Genomic DNA, 13416 nt, shown 5'->3' on the forward strand with positions numbered 1-13416 from the left:
CTATGAAAGTAAATAAACATGTACAACTCTAGTTCTTTGCATTACATGCTGCGTTAAAAATTAAAATAATTCTTCCTTAATCAAATTTATTTTAAAAAGATTTTTATCAATCTTTATGCATATGGTATGTGTCTGAATGTATGTGCACTTGTTTGTGTGTACTGTATGTATGTGTTCATGTTTGTGGGTGGGTACTGTATGTATGTGCTCATGTTTGTGGGTGGATACTGTATGTATGTGTGCATGTTTGTGGGTGGGTACTGTATGTATGTGCTCATGTTTGTGGGTGGGTACTGTATGTATGTGTGCATGTTTGTGGGTGGGTACTATATGTATGTGTGCATGTTTGTGGGTGCTTGTGGAGGCCAGAGAGGTTATTGGATCTGTTGGAGCTGGAGTTACAAGTGTTTGTGAGCTGCCAGGTGTGGGTGTGGGAACTGAACTCAGGTCCCTGGAAGAGCAGGAAGTGTTCTTAACCTGAGGAGTCTTTTAACCCCTCAAATTCACTTTTATTTTTTGTTCTTTTTTTATTTTTCAGGAAAGGATATGATTTTCAGAGAAAACAGTATGGTAAACTAAAAAAGTTTGCAACTGTGAATCCTGAATTTTACAGTGGAACAAAAAGTAAGATTTATCTTAAGCTGAGTCGGAAGGAGAGCTCTTCAATTTATAATAAAGGTAGGCAAACCTGCTCATGTTCATGATTGAGTTCCACACAGCTGAGCATCTTGGTTAACATGCAGCTCTGCAAATCCTTTATAGTAAAGAGAATTCCTAAAGTAGAATTTAATAGTGCCATACAGTGAAAGGTGTGGTATAATAGATCATTCCTAAATAGCATACTTTAAATTTTTAGAGTTTTTAATTCCAGCACTCAGGAGACAGTGAATTGAGACCAGCCTGGTCTACAGAGCGAGTTCCAGGACAGCAAGGCTACACAGAGAAACCCTTCTTAAAAAACAAAAACAGGGCTGGAGAGATGGCTCAGAGGTTAAGAGCACAGGCTGCTCTTCCAGAGGTCCAGAGTTCAATTCCCAGCAACCACATGATGGCTCACAACCATCTATAATGAGATCTGGTGCCCTCTTCTGGCATGCAGGCATACATGCAAGCAGAACACTCTATATATAATAAATAAATCTTTAAAAAAAAAAAAAAAACCAAAAACAAAAAAATTTTAGAGTTTTTAAAAAATTTTATTCCAGCTGGGTGGTGGTGGCACACACCTTTAATCCCAGCACTAGGGAGGCAAAGCCAAGCAGATCTCTGAGTTCAAGGCCAGCCTGGTCTACAGAACTAGATCCAGGACAGGCACCAAAACTACACAGAGAAACTCTGTCTCGAAAAAACCAATAATAATAATAATAATTCCAGAAGCTACTTTATTGAAAAGTTACACTACATTCTTGGTATCATATAAATAATAAAGTAATTTAACTCTGTGTGCCACCATGGCCCGACATTCATTCTTTCTTTTTTTCTATTAGTTTTTCAAGACAGGGTTTCCTTGTGTAACATAACAGTCCTGATTGTCCAGAATTCACTCTGTAGACCAGTCTGGCCTCCAACTCACAGAGGCTTGCCTCTGCCTCTGCCTCTGCCTTTGTCTCTGCCTTCTAAGTACTGAGATTAAAGGTGTGCGATTCTTACCCCAGTCCTCACAAAGCTTGGTATGTTGTAAGCATTTTTGTGGTTTTTTTATAGAAATACAAGAAGTTTTTGTGGATATAGTCCTTGAATGGAAATGTTGCATTATATATCATGAGAATGTAACATGCATCTTTATTTTAGAGTTCCAAACTGATTTTTTTTTAATCAAGTGTAGTCCTAGTACAAGAAACCCTGTGGATCAACCTACTCAAGTGGGTGTACAAAGAACTTGTAGTTTTAGTTTGCACCACTCTGTTCACCAGTGATTTCAGAATGGTCTTTATGTTGCAGAGTTCTTTAAGCACCAGCTCAAACCTAGTATTGTTTGCCCAACGTTAACTAGCTATGGGCAGTCAGGGGCTGAGTTGAACCCTTCATTGCGGTGTACATTCTCCTTGCTGGTTTGCTGCTTGCCGCATCTCACAGATGAGGCAGGTTTACCAGATGGACATACGTTCTAAGTTATCTTCTTGGTGGATGGAAACATTTCCCATAGAAATGAGTCATTCCTTGAAATGTATTATCAGGATAAGTATAGCAGGTTTACTGTTACTAATATTTACTTGGTAAGTCATTTTCCAATACTTTTTTTTTTGTGTTTTTATAAGTATGTTTCTTTTAGACATATTCTAGTATAAAAATTTTACTTATATGGCCGGGTGGTGGTGGTGGTGCACGCCTTTAATCCCAGCACTCGGGAGGCAGAAGCAGGCAGATCTCTGTGAGTTTGAGGCCAGCCTGGGCTACAGAGTGAGTTCTAGGAAAGGCGCAAAGCTACACAGAAAAACCCTGTCTCGAAAAAACCAAAGAACAAACAAACAAACAAACAAAAAAACGGAAACAAAACAAAACAAAAAAATTTTACTTCTAGATTATGCTCAATAACTAGATTTATTATGATTGATAAACTTGTATGTTTCTATATTGTATTTTTATTTATTTATTTTACTTTTTCTTATGCTTTTTTCTATTTTATTTTGTTTTTGAGACTATATAGTCTTGGTTGGTCTGGCACTTGATAAGTAAACCAGGCTGACCTTGAATTCAGAGATCCACTTGCCTCTGCTTCTGGAGTGCTGGGATTAAAGATGTGCACCACCATGCCATGCTATGTTCTTTCCCCCTTTTAATTATAAAAGCTAAAAAAATAAAATTTGTGTTGGGGGTTTTTTGCCATGTGGATGCTAGAGATTGAACCAGGGTCATCCGCAGTCAGTGCTCTTAATGTCTGAGCCATTGTTCCAGCCCCACCCTTTTAAAAAAATGATTTGACTAATTTACTTGTGAGTGTGTGTGAGGCAGGTACACACATGCTGTGACATGTGTGTGAAGGTCAGGGGACAGCTTCTCAGGCGTCAGTTCTCCCTACCTTGTCTTACGGCAGGATATTCTTGTTTCTGCTGTTGTGCTGTGTATGTGAGCTTCTGGCCTGCCCTGCCTCTGCTTCCCATCTTACCCCATAGGAATTCTGGGATTATTATCCACCCTACCCAGCCATATACATAGGCTCTGACCATCAAAGTTAGGTCATCAGGCTTGAACAGCAAATGATTCTCTCTCTCTCTCTCTCTCCCTCCTCTCCCCGCTCCTTTTGTTGTTTATTTTATTTTATTTTGAGACAGGGTTTCTCTGTGTAACTCTGGCTGTTTTGGAACTAGCTCTGTAGCCCAGGCTGGCCTTGGACCTAGAGAACCTCCTGCCTCTGCCTCCCGAGTGCTGGGAGTAAAGGCGTGCGCCATCGTGCTCAGCAAGAGTTTGATTTGTAACTACTCTTGAGCCAACTCCTTGTCCCTTTGCCCTTTTCTGTGCTTCTTTAAATCCCTTTCTACCTCGAAAAATGGGTAGTTGACACAAGTACTTAGAAAGCATCCACATGCCTTACCTATTTACCCTGACGCTGCCCCTCACCGTCCCCCAACTGCCTCCCTCCCTCCCAGATGATGTGATCCAGACAAGGGCTCCTCAATGTGCAGGTAAGTTCTGATCCACAAACTTACTAGTTCCTGAGTAGAAGGGAGGAGTTTCTCCAGTTTCATTAAGCTGACGACTGTTGGAGTTCATCAGTAGTTTTATTTGTAACAAGACTTTCTGAATGAAGGAACATTATGTTGAAAGGTTGACAGAACAGGTTGAATGTCCATTATCTGAAAAGCTGGATTCTAAAATGCTGCAAAAGCCACTTTGAGTGCCACCAATAGACAATTCTGTACCGGGAAAATTACTTTGTGTTTGTATCTATATCTCAATTATTAAACATATTGTATAAGGTCTGGGGAGATGGCTCAAGGGGTAAAAGCACCTACTGTGAAAGTATGAGCACCTGAGTTTGTATCCCCAAAGCTCACATAAAAGCCAGGTGCATGGGATGAACATCTGTAATCCCAGCACTACCATGGGGAGATGCGAGGCAGGGACAGGAGAATCCCCAGAAGCTTGGGCCAAATGGCCTGGGGGAAGTAGTGGAAAAAATAGTAAAGAGACTCCACATGGTGGAAAGCAAGACCAACACCCAAGATTGTCCTCTGACTTCCATACAAACAGTGTGGTGCATACACACACACACACACACACACACACACACACACACACACACACACGGATTTACATACACAACACATACATACTTTTTTTAAGATGTATTTTTATTTTATGTATATGTGAGTACCTGCCTGAGTATATGTGTATTCTGTTGTGAGTTTTAGTGGTTTGATATCCAGCATGGTAACAGCAGTCAATCATAATGTATCTTGTACTTGAAATCTGCAAAAGGTGGAGATCTTAAGGGTTCTTACCATGCACACAGAAGTAACCATGTCAGGTGATGGATATGTTAATTAGCGTGATTGTGGGAATCATCACACAAGACATATCAAAATGTGTTGTAACTAGAATTGTAGTGCAGTGGTAGATTGATTGGGTACGTAACATGTACAAGGCACTAGGTTCAATCCCTGCTACCACCCCAAAATGCCATGCTGAATATCCTAACTAGCTGTAGTTTTGATTTGTTTGTTTGTTTTGGTCAAACTTACCTCAGTAAAGCTGGACTTTGAAAATGATTGGCCTTTCAGGTGATCTTTGGGTGATTTCAAAAACCCTAGACTTCAAACTAGATACCTTCATCGCATGCAGTGCCTTCTTTGGGCCGTCTTCGGTCAACGAAGTGGAGCTGCTGCCTTTGAAAGGCTATTTCCCTTCCAATTGGCCCACCAACAGTAAGTGTCGTTTCCACCTAAATTCTGTTCATCCAGATCAACAGACACAGGAGGCGGTGAGGGCGAGAGTGATATGTGTGGGCTTGTTTGATTCAAGCCAGTGAAAAGGACCGGTCTCCAGTTTCTAATAGTGTATGCAGAGTGATCCTGAAAACACGTATTGTTTCTCTCTTGTAACAGAACCCTGACCAAAAGCAGCTTGTGGGAGGAAAGGGTCTGTTTTGGCTTACAGGTTATGGTCCATCACTAAGGGAAGCCACGGCGTGGAGGCAGGAACTAAAGCAGAAATCAGGGAAGAGCACTGCTTACTGGCTTGCTTCCCATGGCGTGTTCAGCCTACTTCGTTATGCAGCCCAGGGTCACCTGCCCAGAGGTGGCACGGCTTACAGTGGGCTGGGCCTTACCACTTGAGTCATAAATCCTGAAAATGCCCCGCAGGTTTGCCTACAGGCTGGTCCGATGGAAGTATTAGTATTTTCTCATTTGGAGTTACCTTTTCCTGGTTTGTGTCAAGTTGACATAAAACTAACACGTGTATGAAAGTTGAATTTGTAAATATTTCTATAGAACTAACAATATAATGAAGTCTTTAGGGGCTTGAGAGATGTATCAGTGGTTAAGAGCAAGTATTGCTCTTGCAGAGGACCCAGGTTTAGTCCCAGCACCCACACAATAGTTAATCATCATCTGAGGGCAGTTAGCAGGATCTGGCACCTGCTTCTGACCTACAAGGGCACTGGGCACACATGGAGTACACATATACATGCATGCAGAAAAAACACTTATCCACATAGAAAAAGAAATCTTGAGCTATCACTTAGTATTTGGTTAAGATTGAATTTTATATACTATATACCTGATTTTTTAAAAATATAAACATTTAAAAAAAAGGACATGAATCCTTTTTCATATAATTTTATTTAGATGAGTTCTAATTTTCTTGGTCTTTGAAGGTATATTTAGTAAACAGTATATCTTTACATTGAGAAGGTTTTAGAGATTTGAGATTCAGCAGAATATAATTTTTATCTTGAGTACCTAAGCTATTTTGAGAAATTCTCTTTTTAGATGCATTTATTTTTATGTGTCTGAGTGTTTTGCCTGCATATATGTCTGTGCCACACATGTATGCCTGGAGTATGCAGCAGTCAGAACATGGCATTGAGACCCCTGGCACTGGCATTACAGATGGTTGTAAGTTGCCATGTGGGTGCTAGGAATCCAACTCTGGCCATCTGGAAGAGAAACAAATACTGAACTGCTGAGCCAGCTCTCTAGCCCCTCTTGAGAAAGTTTTATGAAGACAGACTACTCACTTTATTTTTCTTTTAGTAAGGGAATCTTTAGGCCTGGGCTACATAAGACTTGTCTTCAACAGGAAATTATAAATTCCCTGACATTTAAGGTCCTGAGAAGTCTTGTAGCAGAAGAGACTTTAGTAAGTTACACCCATCTAGTTCTATGAATATGGAGGTTTCTGGAGACTTCTCTATACATTTTAGTCTCTATTTCTGATAGTTAAATTTGGTCCATAGTGAACTAAAGAGATAGCATTTAATGATCCTAGATTTCTAGTATTTCATGTTTTTAACCTTTGATCTCCCACCACCCTCCAACACCCTTCTTTTTGGTTGAGGCAGGATCTTGCTGTGGAGCCCAGCCATGAACTCACAGAAATCCTGCCTCCACTTCTGGAGTGCTAGGATTTTAGGCATGCGTGACTTCCTCTCCCCCCCCCCCTTTATTTTGTTTATTTATTTATTTAATGAGACAGAGTCTTACTATGTAGACCTGGCTGGCTTCAAACTCACAGTGATCCACCTGCTGTTGGGATTAAAGATGTGATCCACTCTACTCAACTGATTATTGTTTTTAACTGAATAAACGTAGTCAACCTGTATGAACCCAACAAGAGCCCAATTAACAATTAATCACTTTTCAGGTGGACATTTTTGTGTTTGTTGCAGATGCTTTCTTAGCAATGTTCGCATTCCAGTTTTCTGTTTTTCATATGTTTAATAAATGACTGAGGAAGAAATACAAGAAAGTTTAAAAACTGCACACTCCTCTCCAGCACAAGCACTATGGAAACTAGAGAGAACCGCCGCTGTCAAGTGGTGCCCCGCCCACACTAGCCCTGTTCTTCATGTACTGTACATTGTTCCAAGTGTGATTGCAGTTACACAGTTCATGAGTGCTCACACTCAAAATGAATGGAAAAGGTAGATGTCTAAGCACCTCTGCATGTTCCGAAAATTTCATTTTATGTCATCTGACTAGTTTGGAGGCTAGCCTCTGAGTTAGAAGGGCATTTAATCAGTTTGTTTGTGTTGGTTTTATTTATATCTAATACTCATTTTCTGTGTTGTCTCTGTAGTAACAGTCCATGCATTATTGGTTTGTAATGCCAGCACAGAGCTGACCACTCTGAAAAACATTGAGGACTACTTTAACCCAGCTACTCTTCCAATAATGCCACACCTGTTAGCAATGTAAGTCATTTTTTATCTTTGGATCATTGGTATTAAATTATGGTGTCCTAGTTTGCTCTTTATTGTTTTCTAGTGCTGTGATAAACACTGTAGTAGAAGCAACTTGGGAGGAAAGAGTTTATTTCATCTTACAGCATATAGTCTATCGTGAAGGGAAGTCAGGGCAGGAACTCAGTGTAGAAACCTGGAGGCAGGAACTGAAGCAGAGACCATGGAGGAACATAGCTTATTGGCTTGCTCAGTCTACTTTCTTTTGCAACCCAGAACCCCCTGCCTAGGGGTAGCACCACTTACAGTTGGCTAGGCCCACCATGATCAATCATTAATCAAGAAAGTGCCCCTCAGATTTTCCCATGGACCTATGTGATGGAGGCATTTTCTTGATTGAAGTTCCCTCTTCCCAGATGACATGAGCTTGTATCAAGTTGACAAAATAATTAACCAGTCCAAATGGTAACTGAAAGTGCAATAACAGAACATTAAATCTATTTTACCAACAAAATTTTAATTAGCTTTTAGATCAGGAGATTGCTATATATTAGAAGTTAAGCATAAAACAGATGTGGCTCAGTGGTGGAGTGCTGTCAGCATGTATGAGGCTCTGGCTTTGATCCCCAGCACCAAAAATAAATAAATAAAATTTGTAAGAGGAAAGAAAAAAATGTAGGTATTACTTCCCTTCCACCTGCTTATTTGTTGTGGTTTGGGCTCATACTGAAACTTAATCCTCTTTATCCCTAGGGGTAACTTTTTAAAGGATCATTATAGTGCGTAATTTCATTCATCTATATGGTTTTTACTGTGTATAGTGTATTCCCTGCATGCATGTATGTGCACCATGTGTGTACGTAGTGTCTGGGGGCCAGAAAGGCTATTGGATCTCCTGGAACTAGCGTTACAACCAGTTGTGAGCTGCCATGTGGGTGCTGGACGAGAACTGAATCCCTGGAAGAGCAGCCAGTGCTCCTCCTTGCCGAGCCTTCTCTCCGGCCGCTTATCTGTATCGTTATGCTGTATATCACTGAACATCAAAAGAATGATTTGATAGGGTAGATGTTGAAACCGTTTTCATTCTAATTACCTGTATCTCACTTTAAATTTCTCTAACACCGAGGCTCTTTTTAAAAAATCAGAAATATGGCTCAGCTACAGCTCATTTTGCCACATCCTTGAGGCCCTAGGTTTCATATTCATTACCACATAAATCAGCTGTGGCAATATATTGTACTCTTACCACTTCTGGTAGAGGTAGAGATAGCAAACACATGCATTCTAGTTCATCTTCAGCTACATAGAGAGTTCCAGGTCAGCCTGGGATACATGAGACCCTGCCTTAATAAATCACCGAATGAATGAATGAATGAAAACAATTGGAAAGTCAATTTATACTTAATATATTAAAATGAGAAAAGTACGTTTTCTTGCACTGGGCATTCAACCCATACATGCTGAACCAGTGCTCCAGCACTGAGCTACAGTCTCAGCGTCTCTCTTCCAGTTTGGGTTCTTATTATCATCTGTCCTGCAGCATTACCCTTTTCTTTGCCACAGTGCCCTAGGTTGTTATTTTTTATTTATTTTTTGAAGCCTTGTAACTTCATTTTTATATATTTTTAAATAACAATAAAGTCCATTTGCCTATTATAATTTTACCTGATGTAGAAGCTATGTTAATTATCTAAGCCAGTGTACTACTTATTAGTGCTGTGATTTTGTGGAAACATTTCAATATTTACTTATCTTTATTTGAGATAATTCCTTTTTATGTGAAGAGTATATAAATTAATATGTAAATTACTAAAATTTATGCCAGCATATAGTAGGTATTCTGTAAATATTAGTTCTCTTGCACCCTCCAGATTGAAGCCTATTCTCCAAAAATGTTCTCTGACGATTGTAAAGTAAAAGCTAAGTTATGAATGAGTCCACTCGCACACTTCAGAAGTCCCTGTTTCTGATGTACTCTCTTTTTACTAGGTCTCGGCCAACTACATTTAACAATAAAAATGTCAGTAAAAGAAAATTTATCCCACCAGCTGTTGCAAATATTAAAACAAAAACTGAACTCCTGAACCTAGGAGCAACCCTGCAGTTAGCTAGTGAATTGATTGACATACACAAGTTGAACAAGGATCAGGCTACAGCACTAATTCAGATAGCTCAAATGATGGCCTCCCAAGAAAGTGATGAAGACACACTGGAGCCCTGCACCCATTCCCTGCCTGTCACAATTATCCATGGTAAGAAAGAGACAGTCGCCGGGCGGTGGTGGCGCACGGCTTTAATCCCAGCACTCGGGAGGCAGAGGCAGGTGGATTTCTGTGAGTTCGAGGCCAGCCTGGGCTACCAAGTGAGTCCCAGGAAAGGCGCAAAGCTACACAGAGAAACCCTGTCTCAAAAAAAAAAAAAAAAAAAAAAAGAAAGAGACAGTCGTGGTAAATGTAAACATTTATAGGTTATTCTGCTTTTTTGTTGTGTTCTAGTGGTAAGAATGTATTGTTTTCATATCCTGGCTCCATCGTTTATTGGCTGTATGTAACAGGGACTATGGGGGTCCTGCTCCTCTCCCAGGGTCCGGCAAGAATCTACAACCAGCTGTTAATCTAATCTTTGATGATATGAAATGAATCTACATACACAAAACTCTTTAGTCCATACACTTTATTCCTCTGAGTCAGTTCTCTCTCTACACAGCTTCTATTCTGCTCTCATGCCTAGCTCCTTTTTTGCCTGATTTCTCTCTACATTTATCTGCTGTCCCCTCTAAATTCTATCTTAATTCTCTCATCTTAGTTCTGCCCCGTCTAGGTTCTCATCCATCTAGTTCTTTCCCATCTCAGCTCCTCTCCATCTCCTTCTTTCTCTTCTTGTTCTTCCTCATCTTGTTCTTCCCCATCTGGCTCTTCCTCATCTTCCATCTCATTCCTCTAGTACTTTCTTTTTTTTTTTTTTTTTTTTTTTTAAGATTTATTTATTTATTATGTATACAGTGCTCTGCTTGCATGTATCCCTGCAGGCCAGAAGAGGGCACCAGATCTCATTACAGATGGTTGTGAGCCACCATGTGGTTGCTGGGAATTGAACTCAGGACCTCTGGAGGAGCAGCCAGTGCTCTTAACCGCTGAGCCATCTCTCCAGCCCCCTCTAGTACTTTCTTCTAGCCCTTCAATCTAGTTCTTCCCCATCTCAGTTCATTCCTCTCCAGTTCTTACCCATCTAGTTCTTCATTCTCTTTTCTCGTTTTCATCTTGCCATCTGAAAATAAAACTGCTTTTTTTTTTTTTTTTAATTACTTTGGCCCTTATCTCTCCAACCTATCTCTGCTCCTGCCATTTCTGGTGAGTGTGCTTGGTTGCTAGGCAACTTGGCTAGGCATCTTCCATCACAGCTAGATGTACCTGTAAGTTGGAACCCTTTAGTTCTGAGTAAATTGTTAAGGGTGGATCTAAAACTAGAGATAAGACTTTGGAAAGGGAGAAAGTTAAGCTGAACTAGCACATCCACCGGCCTTCTCAAACAGATAGTCTGGATGCTTAAGTCTGTTCTTAGAGAATCTCTGAGGTATCTGTGAGGTATCTCAGATAAGATACTTTCATCCATCTGGGGATGGTCCTGGCCAGATGCTGCTAATGATGATAGTGACAGAAAGGCCTGAAATTAGGGATACTGGCCATGTCACTGCACAGAAGGTTATTTAAATATTCCTTTAGTATAGAGTAAATGGTGCCCAATGAATGATGGAAAAGCTGTAATAGCATATGAGAAATTCATAGCAGGAAACAGCTAATAATCAAAAGCCAATATCACCAAGACTCCATGAGCCTCAGCTTGACCTATGGAAGGCCCTTGGCTTCTTTCAGGTATTAGATTGTCATAATCAGCTGAAATCCCATTTCATACATTTTTTTGCAGCTCGCAGCATGTATGATCTTGGATAGGTGACTGACTTCTTAGCTTTGATTTCCTGTTCTGTGAAATGTGGAATAAAAATAGCACATACCTTGTATGGTTGTATGTTTAAATGATTAAATATAAATAGAATGCTTAGAGGAGTGTACAGTGTATGGGGCCCTCAGTAAAGTTGCATTTATTATGTTGACAAGTGCTAGGATTAAGGGTATGTGCCACCATGCCCAGCTTCCACATAGTTTTTCTAAGACATATATTCTTACAAGTTAGTTCAGTTGCTTAAAGTCCTTCAGTGTCTGCCTGCCAGCTTCAAGAGAAATTTCAAAATTTTTAGCTATAGTGGACTTACAATTTATCTTTTTTTGAGACAGTATTGCCTGGCTGGCCTAGAACTCACAGAGAACCACCTGCCTCTGCCTCCCGAGTCTGATTTGTCCTCTTATGGTTTATCCCTTTACCTACCCAAGCCTCCTTTCTTGCCTCTTTGCTGTGTACCTGTGGAAATTTCTGAAAATGCTGTCAACACGCTTAGCTGACTTTCTGTAGAGTGTCAGTGTGGGATTTTGGGAGACTTAGTTCTGCTTCTTCTTTCTTTAAAGGACACTTTCCCATCTCCACCAGGGCAAAGATAGATAGTTTTTCTTCTCTGGTCCCATAACAGTGTTACCCTGTTAGCATAATCTCGTTACCTATTTATCCTGTTTACTGTAGCCTTACTGAAGATGAAAATGTTTTCTTTATCTGTTTATCCTCTTGCATAGCACATAGTGGACACTCTTTTTTAAAATATATTAATTAGTTAAATGAAGGAAGGTAAAATAGAGAAGATATTGCTTGTGCATTCATAAAAAAGTTTTTATGGTATTTTAGGTGTTTTTGGAGCAGGCAAAAGCTATTTGCTGGCTGTGGTGATTTTATTCTTTGTACAGCTGTTTGAAAAGTGTGATGCTGGAACAGTTGGAAATGGAAGGCCATGGAAACTTCTCATTTCTTCTTCCACTAATGTAGCTGTTGACAGAGTGCTTCTTGGGTAAGTATGACAAGTGGATTTAATTAACTGATATTTTAGATTATTGTTGAGAGGGAGTACACTGAATTCCTAGTGTCCATATGTATTCTTGCTGCCTGACAAGAGTGTAAGGCCATTGCTTGTGACCCAAGAGCTATGAAGTAGTAACAGTCTAACTTCTTAAGAAGTAATTGTTCATTTAGCTGACAGTTTATCTTTAACAGTTTGGAATAACCCTATAAAATGCAAGTTCAGCCAAGAACACGTAGGGCTGGAAGTGTGTTGCTGAGGGAGGCAATCTGGTGAGCCCTGAGCATTCCTTTGAAAGGTATTTTTCAGGGTTGCAAGTTGGACTGATGGGATGATGTCTTCCTCTGGAATTAAAAGGATGATTGCCCACTGCTTGTTGCTAAGAGTAGAGGATTTCCAACCTCAGTGCCCCTTAGCTATACAGTTTCGCACGTGCAGGCATCTGCTAACATGCTCTACATCTCCTGGTGGATCCTGGGGTGTAAGCAGAATTTCTCTGTCCCACCCCACTCTCAAATAATCACTCAGAGGCTTAATATAACTTATAAATGCTCGGCCGGTAGCTGAGGCTTATTACTAACTGGCTCTTACATTTAAATTAACCCACAATTCTACCTATGTTTAGCCATGTAGCTTGGTACCTTTTCTCAGTATGACATTCTCATCTTGCTTCCTTGTGTCTGGCTGGTGACTCCTGACTCCACCCTTCTCCTTCCCTACATTCTCAGTTTGGCTTTCCCTCCTAACTTCCTGCCCAGCTACCGGCTGTCAGCTTTTTATTAACCAATGAGAGTAATACATATTCATAGTGTAGAAAAGGATTATTCCACAGCATTGGGTACCAGAGGATTCACACGCAGCATGGTGCTTATGCTATTTCCTGTCATATTTACCTCTGACTCAGAGGGTTGGTTTATTATCATAGACATCGGTTAAATTCCAATCACCAAACCAACAATTATAGGCCATTCTCTTGCTCATACACCTGTATAAACGCATTAACATAGCTGAACAATGTAAGTTATGTCATTGTTTTAATAAGAGGGATACAAAGAAGCCAATAACAATGTAAGTAAATACAAAAAGAATTTTTAACTCCCTCTCTCTCTCT

At 40.2% G+C, this 13416-nt stretch overlaps 1 protein-coding gene across 2 annotated transcripts in view; it reads left to right on the forward strand.

The window, feature by feature from the left end:
* Zgrf1 (zinc finger GRF-type containing 1) overlaps positions 1-13416 on the forward strand; it is a 65657-nt gene that overhangs the window by 32642 nt on the left and 19599 nt on the right. For both annotated transcript variants that reach the window (XM_059266208.1, XM_059266209.1), the window contains exons 14-18: positions 539-678; positions 4722-4865; positions 7243-7357; positions 9335-9597; positions 12137-12296. In XM_059266208.1, coding sequence (XP_059122191.1) covers positions 539-678; positions 4722-4865; positions 7243-7357; positions 9335-9597; positions 12137-12296 — 822 coding nt within the window. The remainder of the gene's footprint in view (positions 1-538; positions 679-4721; positions 4866-7242; positions 7358-9334; positions 9598-12136; positions 12297-13416) is intronic.

Source organism: Peromyscus eremicus, chromosome 6 (genome assembly GCF_949786415.1).
Source record: "Peromyscus eremicus chromosome 6, PerEre_H2_v1, whole genome shotgun sequence".
NCBI lineage: Eukaryota > Metazoa > Chordata > Mammalia > Rodentia > Cricetidae > Peromyscus > Peromyscus eremicus.